The sequence below is a fragment of the Aulostomus chinensis genome, chromosome 20 (assembly GCF_037954235.1).
Source record: "Aulostomus chinensis isolate RoL2024-O1b breed Wild chromosome 20, RoL_Achi_v1.0, whole genome shotgun sequence".
NCBI lineage: Eukaryota > Metazoa > Chordata > Actinopteri > Syngnathiformes > Aulostomidae > Aulostomus > Aulostomus chinensis.
This window is the reverse complement of record NC_141339.1, coordinates 4,525,001-4,537,876: the sequence shown is the minus strand read 5'-3', so window position 1 is coordinate 4,537,876 and position 12,876 is coordinate 4,525,001. Positions and strand designations below refer to the sequence as shown.

The 12,876-nt window shown below is 41.1% G+C and overlaps 1 protein-coding gene across 3 annotated transcripts in view; it reads left to right on the top strand.

Annotated features, from left to right (window-relative positions):
* cd2ap (CD2-associated protein) overlaps nucleotides 1-12,876 on the top strand; it is a 51,418-nt gene that overhangs the window by 33,756 nt on the left and 4,786 nt on the right. For 2 of the 3 annotated variants that reach the window (XM_086189261.1, XM_086189258.1), the window contains 7 exons: nucleotides 1,590-1,626; nucleotides 2,188-2,283; nucleotides 6,795-6,945; nucleotides 7,087-7,196; nucleotides 8,269-8,384; nucleotides 8,605-8,688; nucleotides 12,414-12,610. In XM_086189261.1, coding sequence (XP_086045387.1) covers nucleotides 1,590-1,626; nucleotides 2,188-2,283; nucleotides 6,795-6,945; nucleotides 7,087-7,196; nucleotides 8,269-8,384; nucleotides 8,605-8,688; nucleotides 12,414-12,610 — 791 coding nt within the window. The remainder of the gene's footprint in view (nucleotides 1-1,589; nucleotides 1,627-2,187; nucleotides 2,284-6,794; nucleotides 6,946-7,086; nucleotides 7,197-8,268; nucleotides 8,385-8,604; nucleotides 8,689-12,413; nucleotides 12,611-12,876) is intronic. The other variant, XM_086189259.1, reaches the window with a different exon arrangement.

Genomic DNA, 12,876 nt, shown 5'->3' with positions numbered 1-12,876 from the left:
TAATATAAATATTCATATCTTAATATGTATGAGTTAAGGTATCATTTAGACTTTTACTGAATATCATTGAGATCTCCACAAGTGTGGTAGACACACACAACTACTACTTGAAGAAAGAGCTGCTGACCAAATATACTGAGCTGAAGGTCTGCACACTGTAGCAAGAGCATGTAGCTCAGACAGCCCCATTCACAATGAGCTTGATGATATGAATCCTCTAGAGGAAAGGGGGCATGTTCAAATAATAGCAGTTTGGGGTTCAGCCTGTGCTATTTACTGCTCATCAGCATTCAGATCCTTCAAAAAACAGTGAACTGTGGTTCAGTGAGATCCCGCTGTAAAGAATAAATACCTCTAAGGGTGATAGTTGTTTGTTTCTAGATGTGTGAAAAAAGGAGGCAACATAAATTCCACTTGATTTGTGTGTGTCGGGCGAGACCCGCAAGATTTACTAATATGATTTGATTGTAAAAGGCTCACATATGGAACGCCTGTCAACAACCAACCCATCACTGCTCCTTTTGTAGCCCACAGGCTCTGCGACTCCCATTTGCTGTGGGAGGCAGTTACAGTCGCAGTGATGAAAATGACAATGTCAAAGTAATTTAATCTCAAACAGCAGAAAGTTCGCATACACTTGTCAATAGAGTACCACAGGGAAAGTGTACTTTTGCAGGCCAACCTGGGAGCTGACATTATTACTTTCCTCTATTCAAAACCAATGTATTACAAATGAAGTCCTCTCTCACTCAGTCAGTCATTAGCAGCTGGTTAGCGTGCCACAGCTCCTACTGTGTCTATACACCTAGGAATACATCTGTATTACATCATGATTTTAGTATTTTTCTTGTCTCTAATGGAAGTTTACACTCCGTCTTTGGAGAGGTAAGTGGGGTTTTTATTCTGCAGCATGGCTCAGCAGGTCGACTAGGCTTCTGGTAATTGGCAAGTAACTCATGCAATCCCTGATTCTTCCAGAAACTGTGTTGGGGAAGATGCATAAACTGTAATGTCTTCAGGTTGTTGTGCTTTGCGTGGCAGCCTCTGGTGTGTGTGTGTGTGTGTGTGTGTGTGTGTGTGTGTGTGTGTGTGTGTGTGTGTGTGTGTGTGTGTGTGTGTGTGTGTGTGTGTGTGTGTGTGTGTGAGAGTAAGGCAGCATTTGAAATCGCTTGATGTTATTCCAGTTGATGAGCTTGATCTCATTAGAGCCCGTTTACTGAACTGCTTCATCTTAGCTTGAATTAAAACATGATAATACAAAATTGTATTTAAAAAAAACATAAAGCCATTGATGCTCTCAGTGATAGTCAGTGACATTAAAGGTAGCTTCTTCTAAGAATTCACATAAAAAAAACAAACTTCCAACAAATTATTTTGTGGTGTCTGCCAGTTTCTTTACGTTGTTGCTAAAAATCCCTGTATACGGGATCAACTTGTCTTCCCTTAAATTTTCTAGTTTAGCATATTATTTGTGTTATGTGTTAAGACCACACCTAATTTCTTATGATTACATCAGTGTTTTTAATGAATTGCCTTGTTCTTCAGTATCACTCTGACCTACTTACCCCCCCCCCCCCTTCTTCTGTCAGAAGCCGAAGAAACCGCCTCCACCATCAAAAAGCATAGGTAAGGACCTCTGACATCTCACTTTATACCTTCCCCTTATCAGCTAAGTGGCAGCAGTGAGAGAAAACTGCTACACAAGGGGTCGTAGAGTTGAACACACAAACAACCATGCTTCAACAAAGCATGTATGTGTGTCTGTGCTATCACTGGCTGTAGCAGAAACGACCACTGGGGGTTGTTTTTTTTTAATCTGTTTGACAAAGTTCCAATATTTTGTTCTTCCATACACAGGCAGTAACTTGTATCCATGTCTTCCTAAGGGCTAAGCAACTTTAATACCAAAAAAACCCAAACCTTTATCTAACATGATCTCAAGAGGAAACAGTCATGACTTACATCTTTAACTGTACTGTTAAATTCATTCAAGTCTGCAGCACATACAGTACGTACAGTATATTCAGAGTCTGGACAAACATGGATCTATTTACCACTGGACATACAACTGGAAGATAGCAATTCTTGTTCTTTGGTAAATGCGCTTTTGATAGTTTTGCTTCCATTTTGCTGTTACATTCAAGTTTGTCAAGATGTCCCTTTCTCCTGTCATGGTCCCCTTTTCAGCCTTAAAGCCAGAGGTTCCCAGCGCTGACAAGAAACCTCATCCCATCAGACCAGAGGACAGAGGTCAGACTCCACCGCACCTGCAGTACCCAGCTGGTGTGAAGTCTCACTCTCCCACATTTTGTTGCAACTTAGCAGTGTCTGCGCAGTGTATTATTGCAGCGTATCAGTTTTCTCACATAAACTCACACGTGTCATGACTGCTCCATTTGGAATATCCTCAGGCCCAAAATATTATTTGAAAATTGTTTTAGTTTTAGTTTGTTGCTTAGCTTCTAGTATAACAACACCAGCTGCAGTCAAGATAAAATGAATTATCTGAAGTAGTGGTTGGCAATATGTGGCCCGTGGGCCACAAATGGCCCTTCAGCAATGACATTTGATCTGCCAGATAACTTTGATAATCTGACTTTTAAAATCATTGGTTGAATTTCTTAGCTTATCTTCAAAACCACAATTTTGAGCTAAATTGAGAGATTTTATCCACAGTTTTCAACCCTCTGAAATGGCCCCCATGATGTGTCTGGTTTGAAATCGATTTGGCAGCGCTTCTCTTTGGTGGGTAGCGGACCCCACAGATGTGAGACGCAACGGCACCATCCACCTTTTTTTCATTCGCTAATTCCCCAAGAACTGTCACCATTACACATTTAAAAACCTCGCCCATGAGTCGCTGGCCTGTTGCGCTGCTTTAAGGGACATGCTGGTAATTTTATGTTGAGATGTGAGGCCTCACACTGGGACCTTGCTGCGCTGTGCATAGTTAGCTAAATCATATCTTGACCCACATACCATAATGTGACATACATACATAGACAATTGTTTTTGTCACGTTATAATAACTGACTGACACGACCATTTGTCCTGCGCACAGAGCGAGACTGAACAGAGGAGCTCGGCATCGCGGCTGAGACACAAATAGACTTTTAACTTAAAACTTTCCTCTTAAACATAAAAGGCAAGTCCACTGTAAGAATTTTTACGATTAAAACAAAAACAATTATTAGACACAAACATTGAACTGCCAATTCTGATATGTTCATATACTCAAAACTGACGGGGCAACCTAAGGTGGACAAGTTAGCTTACCGTTTTTAGGTGACACGCCGCCGTGTTTGTAGTGGAGCTGTGATATGCAAACTGTTGTTTGCAAACTTTGCATTCGACTTTTTTTCCATGATCTATTTTCATGAACTGCTGCCACACTGCAGATGTCTTTGACATGGTGGACAAGGACTGACTTTAAATGAAACCGTCAAAATTAAATAGACATTCATCAAACCACCAGACATTGGCCTTCTAGTACTCTTCAGTGTGTCTGTCTCTAGTGGGTCGGGCGAGTCCAAAATAGCAAAAACAAGGGGGGGTGTTCAAAGATGGATTGTTATCTGTGAAACTTTGAAAACACCCCCATTAGCACTTGGTACTTTCCTCCTGATGAAACTAACGTGGCAAAAAAATTGACCAATCAGAATTTTGGTCGAACCAGAACGTATTGACTCATAAATCGACCAGTGGACTGGGAGATTACCGCCCTAGTATCATGAGGTCCTTGTCAATCCCAAGCCCTCCAAAGAATAAATAACAATTTGTAACACATTTCTCTGTCTTTATTTCTGCTGATATGATAATTAAAACTGACAGCCTCCTATGCAGCGTCTTACAGTGTTTTGATGGTGATGCTCTCGGGTTGGTCTGCTTTCACCTTTTATATCAAAGTGTGAGTCACCAACCGAAGAAGCATGTACCCACTCACTCTTTCCTTTTCTTTCTCTCCTTCAGCATTAACCTTTTATCTTTGTTTTTCATTACCTTAATTGGGGCTGTTGCCACCAGTTTATTTTTTTCTTTTCCATCTCATCACCTTTATTCTATTCCCTTTTCATACTGCTGCCTCTGCCTTCTCACCTCTTATTTAAGTCTACGTCCTTGTTTCCAAGGAGGTGCTCAGCTGGTGTGAGATATGTTCTCTGGGTCCCACAGGGCCTATTTAGCTTCAGTGAGAAGGGACCAGCTGATAAACAGGGTTGAATACGTCACAGCGCTGCTGTGTTGAGCACTTGCAGGAACTTAAAATTTTTAATTCAAAGTTTTTTACCCATCTGCTTTTGAATCGACTGTTTCAAGATCAGAGAGTGTCTGGGTATATATAGACTTACAGACTGTCCATCATTTTAATGTCTCATTGAATTGAAAACATGGGGCTAGCGAGACCACGTCAATGCTGATCCGCCCCAATATGGAAATTGAAAACTAAGCTCTTCCATAATAACGATGAAGTCCTGGTTATTCCCACTCTGTTGCCTCTGAATCTCTCCCATCACTCATTTTAAGTGTTAATATAGTTGATCACACACTGAATGACTTTGTGAGCTTGTAATCTATTTTCAGGGTCAACAGGAAGCTCATGTTGAACATGATCAAAACATTGCTATACTCATGCAGTTGTCAGCAGAAACTATGATTATGTAAACGACAAATGGGTGAGCAAGGACTGCAGAAGGCAACTAAAATAAAAACGATCAACTACAGCAGGACTGTGTGTCCATCCATGGAGGGAGAGAACAAAACAAAACAAAACAAACAAACAAAACAATAGACTGGGTTAAGGGTTGGGTCAGCACTGCATCACAATCAGGACGACAATGATGGTAAAGCACACCCTCAAGTCTAATCATGTGATTATACAACATTTGCCAGCAAAAGAAATTATATAAACATGATTTATTACTCTGTAGGGCTGCTCTCTGCTCTTACCATAACTACAGTTTTGTTTTTGTTTTTTCTCGAGTTATGGGTTCTCTTGAAAATACAAGTCTGAGTAATAGCTGTACAACAATCAGTCTTGGCAGCAGAGATGTCTTCCACTGCGATTAGGGCTGATCCCCTAGCAACAACCTAGCAACGAAGACTAGATCTAGTCCCCATTGTGTCAGCTAACTTAATTGGGATTGTAGCATTTCCCAAACTGAATAAACACCAGACATGCAGTTGTGTTCAAAATAATAGATGCATTTGGAACACTGCACATTCTATTCTAAATCAAAACATGAAGAAAAATGTATGTTATTTGTCATTACTTAACAAAAAGTGAATAAAAAGGAATATTAGGCTTTAAAAAAAAACAGCAGTGTCTGCATTTTTCTTTACAAACTTGAACATTATCTGTATGAACTAAAGAAGCTTGAAAATTTCTGCTCTGTGTGAATCACTGAACTAATATTTGGTTGTATAACGCTGTTTCTGAGAAGCGCTTCACATCTATGTTGCATGGAGTCAAACAAGTTCTGGCCCCTGTGGTCACAAGCCCAAGACGATTAGACTACATGCATTTCTTGGTTTTGCCTCAGAAACAGCATTTTTGATGTCACCCCACAGGTGTTCTATCAAAACACTGATTTCAGGGGTTTGTTCTCCTCAGCATAATGACCTCCTCAAGTATTTTGATGTATTCAAACGGATCCATGATCCCTGGTATGTAATAAATAGGCCCGACACCACAGTACGAGAAGGATCCCCACATCATGATGCTTTTGCCACCATGCTTCATTGTCCTCACAGCGTACTGTGGCTTGAAGTCAGTGTTATGTGGCCGTCTGACAAACAATCTTTGGCCCCTAGACAGACAGACAGAAAAAGGACAAGCTTGCTTTCATCAGGCCACCAAATGTTGCCCCATTTCTCTTTAGGCCAGTCAATGTGTTTTTGTCCAAATTGTAACCTCCTCAGCTCATGTTCTTTTCAACAATGGGACTGTGCAGGTGCATTTTGCTGATACCTTGGCTTCACATAGGCATCTTCTAATTGTTACAGTACTCACCTTCTTTTATTCCCCTGGAGCTGATCTCTGGCTGAGTCTTTGCCATTTTGGCTATTCTTTGATCCATTGGAATGGAAGTTTTCTGTTTTCCTCCATGTCTTTTTGATTGCCATTTTTAGGCATTTACGATCATTTTCACTGAACTTATCATTTTCTGCACTTCTTTATGTTTACTCCTCTCCAATCAACTTTTTTTTGAAGTACGCTGCTCTCCTCAACAATGTCTGGAACAACCCATTTTAGTCAGGTTTTCAGGGAATTACACAGCATTTGCTGCCTTCATCTGAAAATAACCCTTTTTTCACAATATGAATGACCTCACTAATTGAACTCCGTACTGCTGTTATTTTAACTTTTCAATTTATGATTCAGTTTCACGGAATCGGCAGCATGCATGTCATGACAGTTGGGTCTGCTGGTTTTACATCTACTATTGAATTATTTGCCATGTAGAAATATAATTTTTACCAAAAACAGTGATTGATCTGGTTAGTGACGTAGGACTGCTAGTATTTTGAGCTCAGCTGTATAAACTAAACTGCTTTGTTTGGGTTATAACTAAGATATCTAAAGGGAAAATAAAGCCATTAGGTTTAGCCACTTGTCCTTCAAATTGTACTGTGCTCTATACACTGTAGTGTTGTATAAGACACAATTTAATGGAGAGAGAACAGTTGATACACAAATATAAATGAAACGGTTAAGTTGTGTTGAGCAATGCTGCTGTTCCTGACATTACCTGGAAGTCTGTTTTTGTTCATCTTCATTCCAACTCTCTCTGTGTCAGTTGACAAGCCTACTCCAGAACACAAACCATCCAAGCCTGCTGCGCCGCTGGTCCCGCCCAAGAAGCCAGTCCCCCCTCCAGGGAAAGGCAGACCAGTAAGCCTCCCACCGAAGCGGCCAGACAAGCCTCATACCCCATCGCCAAACCTGAAGTAAGTCAGCTGTGGTGCCTCAGTGACAATTCATCTCTCCATACATGAACATTAAACATCATGAGTGATGTCACCAGAGTGGAAGCTTGGTCATTCTTGTCCATTCTGTTCTATAAATGTGTTTTCTCTTCTTTCTTACAGGCACAATGGAGAGATGCCTTCCTCACGACCAAAGTCTGAATTTGAGCCATTATTGACCAACAAACCCAAAACTCTCTCTGGAGACTGGGGGGAGAAGTCTTCAGACATGGGTATGTATGACAGTCTGTCACCTATTTGTTATTTTGATACTCAGCTAAAAAAGAAATTGAAGGTTATCGTGAGAAGATAAATAGTCCAGAGGTTGATGGTCAGAGTACAAAATGAGTTAAGTGATAAATAAGTTGCAGGGGACAGAAAGGGAGGCAAAGGGCAAAGACTTGCGAGATGGATTTGATTACCAGACCTGCAGGTGATTCACTTGGGAGTCCCGCATTTGTGCTAAAATGTCACACTGCTTCCCCAGAAGCTAGTCTGACACACACCACCATTAAACATGAAAATTCCATTTTCAGCTGCAATTACTGCCCATGTTATCTTATTACAGCACTTTACCACTATGTAGGTGCAAAGTGCTGTTACGCAACAGTCCCCAAAGTCACTCCCTGTTGCATGATGAAAGTGAGACTGATCAAAGATCTGAGTTATTGAAGCCAAGCATGAGAGTGAAAGTACCACCTCGAGAAGGGTGTTTTCCAATCTTAAAAGAGGGGGATGAAGCAAGCCAAGGGGAGTTTATGGGCAGCACTTCAGCCCAGACATGGCCTAATAAGGACTAAGAGCTGCACCTTGTTTAGCCCGTTTTCCCTCTACGCGGGGGGAAACCCTGCTTCTGTGAGAAATAACACCTGCTGTTGCTAGCTTTAGTCTGAGCAGAAACATGGTACCTTTTTGGTGCAAAGATTCAGATCCTGCCAAAGACTGAGCTTTGTGTCATCAATGTTAAACACCAAAAAGTTTATATTTAGACTTGATTTAAGGAAAAAAAAAGGATTAGTGATGCACTTGAGAATTGATGACACCTGTCTCATCTATTTCGTTCATCTTTGTTTTCATACAAGGGTTTTTAGATAGAATTCTTTCTGAGCCTTGTCCCCCACAATATGTCCTGATAGCCTTATTGTATGTCAAGGACAGCTTCCTCCATTCTGTTTCAAAATAATAACAATTATTAGTAATAATAATACATTTCCTGCTGCTTTGTGTGCCATTATCATGAAAACACATAAAAAAAAAGAAATCCGTTTATTTTATCTGCTTCTTTCATTGTTAAATTCTGGACAGATCTGATGAGTTTTGATGAGTTGTCGTCTACCTCAGAGAAGCTGTCTCACCCCACTGCAAACAGACCAAAGATGCCTGGCAGGAGGCTGCCCGCCCAGTTTGGTGGAGGACATTCGGTGAGCTAGCACTCAGCACTCAGCAAATGTTATGCACTTCACTGAAACTAGAAAGGCATTTCTACTATGTGTAGCTCAAGTCATTTTCCCCCTGTCCCCTCTATGTTAACATGTTTTCTTGTCATTTCAAGTCAGGCCAGCCTATTTGGACTCAGATAAGCATAAAGTCAAAACACATGTAAAATAGAAATGAATTCAAATAAATACTCCTCTCTTACAGCCCAACAAGGAAGTGAGCGTGGAGAAGTCCTTCAAGATCGATGAGGAGGATGCAGTCAAACCAAAGCTAACAGAAACCAGAAAGGTAAGCTGGATCACCATTTTCAGTCTCGTCTCGATGGTCTCTGATCCCCAGTGTGCCTGAACTGGGCAACATATATACAGTAAATGCCTTAAAACCAAACAATTTGGGATGCCTTCAAAAATATAGCCATACACAAATAACATTGCTAGAATTTATTTTATCTTGTCATCGACAGTGTTTGAATCTTGCTTTGATCAAGTGGTAGAGTGAGGTTCCAGTATTCAGGTTTGCTCTCCTGCTCCAGCGATCACGTTGAAGTACACACACCCCTACTTGTTTTTCCCAGTATTAGAAGCCGATTGATCCGTTCCAGCGATGAAGCATATAGTTGCCTTTTTTCCTGGTGTGTCATGTTCGATGTGATGAATGCAGTCATGGTAAAACAGCAGCAGCATAATATTATCTTGGACTTGTGTACAGTACTTGGTAGCTGTAGTAGCAGCATGGTGGACAGTGTCAAGAGTTTCAGTTCGATTTCTAGCTGCAATCTGTTTTTCAAACTCTGCCAACTGAATGATCTCAGAGCATGATGATGCTTGAACAGCGGAGGTGACAAGCTTTCATTCCTCCATTTTTATTTGTGGTTTTGGAGCTCCAACTGCTGGACGTGTTTGTGTCCCAGACTGGAAGTGCCGAAAGCCACCCACAAATTAGCACATACACCAAGACTTAGCTGTCATTTGTCATTCGCCCCCAGCCTTCATAGTGGAGGGGCTGCCTACCCTTACAGGATTCAACAGCCATTTGTCCTCTCAACCTATTCATGTTTAGTCATGTCATGATAACTTCCACCAAGGAGGTCACAGCTTTTTTGTTTGTTAGCATGCTACCTCAGAAACTAGTCAGTCAGATTAACTTTGACGATATACTGGCTTCATTTACTCATATTCTGGATCCCCATCACATCCTTGATCTAGGTATGTGCTTTCGTTTGTCTTTGATTTCAGTCTCACTGTTGTCATGTTGGTTTTGTATTTCTAGTTAGAATCTTGAGGAGTTAAGGAGAAAAAAACAACAACTATTGAGGATAATTTGCCTTGAAAGAATTGTTTGGCCTTAACTCTTGTCTTTGTCCTTTGACCCAATTACCCTGCGTATTTGAACAAAATTGATGAACCTGCCTAAACAGAATTATTATTAATCTTCAGTTGTTTATGTTGTTGAATTTTGCTTACACTCAGTGACAAATTCATTTTTATTTATTTTTTTGGAAACAAGGCTCATAATCCGGCTGTGCAAACTGCTGATCTGTTCTATTCCTGTCAACTAAAATCATAATCTGTCCTGGAAGTTCCAGTCTGACTGAATTTAATTTGAGCCTCACCATTAACCTTGGGTCAGAAATGCTTTACCCTTGGGATGCAATTACCAAAATGAAAGCGTGGAAAACATGGGATGAACACTATATCTTGTCAGAGGGTTCATTTCCCTGCTGCTTTGCACAAGGAAAACTCAAAATCCCCATTTATTCCGATTTAATTCCCATAGTGTGTAAGTGGATTCCAGTAAAAAATTCAAGGTTCACTGCCTTGTGATTGGACAAATGTTAAAAAGCTTTTATCGTGATAGCTTCACGATTAAGAATAAGACCAACAGGAATCCACAGCAACCTGTTTCTCCCTTGGCTTTAATATGTTTACATGAAACTCAGCCTATAGTTACACACACACACACACACACACACACACACACACACACACACAAATTTGCGACATTTGGCATCTGAAAGGATCAAATGCTTGATTTGTATAACGACAGAAAAACACTCTGAGGCATTTTGGATACTTAATAAAAATGCTAATATTTCCTCAAGATATCTTCTCAGTTGTTCATTTTGAATATTGGCCTGGATATCCCTGACTTCTGTCATTGTAAACATAACAGGTTTTTTTTTTTTGCACAAACCAATCATATTTAGCACACCCCTTTAAAAAATGTAATATATAAACAGAAAAATGTGTAAATTATGTTATGAAGTATTCTGGCTATTATTCTCTTGATTATAGAAATATGTGAAAAATTTGAAGATGAAACAGGAAATGTTTGGCAGGTTTGCTCGTATCATTACTAAAATATATGACGATACATAACAGGCATGAAAACAGAAGGCCCAAGCAAGAAATTAAAAAGACGAGGAAACAGAATAATTCACTGAGGAATACACTGTGACATTTCACTTAAAGATTTTTCATTCACAGACGTGACAATAACAAGCCAGTTAATTGTCCAGACAGTCAAACCGTTCTATGCACTGTGGGTGTTTGCGATGGACGTAGGCAGAATCGGACAGAGGAGGAAGGAAGGACCACCACCCACTGCCCTGGCTTCCACTTTGGCATTTTATTAATTAGCTGGGATGTTATCCAGTCTAGAGTGGCCATAGTCAACTAGACCTAATTAGACCTGGCTTTTCAGATGGGGGGTAGACAATATCAATATACACCAGGACCACTTAACCGCGCGCGCGCGCGCGCACACACACACACACACACACACACACACACACACACACACACACACACATCGAGTAAAGCCAGCCACAGAGGTCACATAACCCAGCGGCTCAGACTGACAGAGGTTAAATCCCCGGACACGGATCGTCTTTGACCTCATCATCCTTTTATTGTTTCATAAAGGGGTTCCGACTCTTGTAACCTTTTCTCTTAATATGAAGGATGAGATGAGAACGTGGAGTATTTGAGCCCTCGGGGGGGCGTGAGAGGGTGCGACCACTAAATTCCTCTTTGAAACTTAATAACTGGAGCCAGCTGAGATCTCAGATGCATTTGTCAGTTGTTAGCATCTCTGTCCTCAGAATCAGCTTGTCTTTTAGCAGCATTAATCCATAACTAGATTGAAAATTATAAAATATTAATATTTGATAAAAAGCAAAGATAACCTTCATCCACTACAATTAGAAATGCACGTCTGTTTATTCATTGTCTGTACTCCTTATCCTACAATGGGTCGAGGTGGGTTGGAGTCAGTCTGACATTGGGAGGGACAAACAACCACCCACATTCACATCCAGCTTGTTTAAGGCCTCCACTAAACCTGGCTTGCATGTTTTCGGTCTGTGGGAGGAAGCTGTAGTAGGCACTGTATGCCTTCACCTTGCAGTCCTTAAATGTACATGGGTGTTTACTGGAGTTAGTCCTACTGTCAGTAGGCCAATCACATTCACATCATTGGGATTGTAAGCTCTATTCGTTATGACTCCACTGTTCTTGTTCGTTCTCTGATTATCAGCTCATACAAAGAATGTGGTGAATTTCCTTTCAAGTGACCGAAAGTATCGATGATGGACATTTCAAAGATGAGTTTGTAGAGAGGAGGCCTCACAGCATAAACCTCTCATCTCAAAGGTGAATGCTCATTTGAGCGTTCAGTGATCCAAACAGTAAAGCCACTGATCTAAAGGGGTGTGCCGGTTCAGATGAGTCACTGGTGAGCAACATGTATTCTCAATACTTGTCCCCTTAGCGCAAAGTGAAACAGAGTTGAGTGATTCATGATGAAACCTTTCCGTGTTCATGATAACGTGCTGCTCACTGGGACGCATGAGGGTATAAGAATGTGTATCATTAATGGGTCTCACGGCTAAGGAGGTGGGCCCAAATGAGGAATAGAAGAACAGTGTCTTGGTAGAGATCAGTATGCTCAAAGCAGCCCTCTGCCTGATTTTCTTTTTTTTAACCTCATATATTTCTCTTTTATCTTCACAGCCTTCCACCAACACCCTATCCCACTCCCCGTCATCCCACAAGTCCAGCATAGAGACCAAGCCCAGCCCTGCAGTCCCAAATCTGAGCTCAGACAACACCTCTGTGGGCAGAGAGGAGCCTGGCTCAAACCTGGAGGAGCTGAGGGTCCAGATGAAGGAGCTGCTGATGTCGGTGGAGCTGCTCAAGGCCCAGCAAATGTAACAACACCAAAACCTTAATATGTCACACCAGGATCCAAGCTGTTGGAAATCCTTGTTCATCTTTGACAGCAGACATACTGTAAAGGGCTAGTATTTCCTGGGGAGCTCTGCTCATTCATAATAAACACGGAAGATGTCTGTCATCTTAATTCCGTGAACTAGGGTTTTACCGATCATCCCATTGTACAGGAACAGCAGCATAAGATGTATGATAAATAATGAGACCGTGATTTTATGTTCCCTTGGATACAACACTGCAGCCA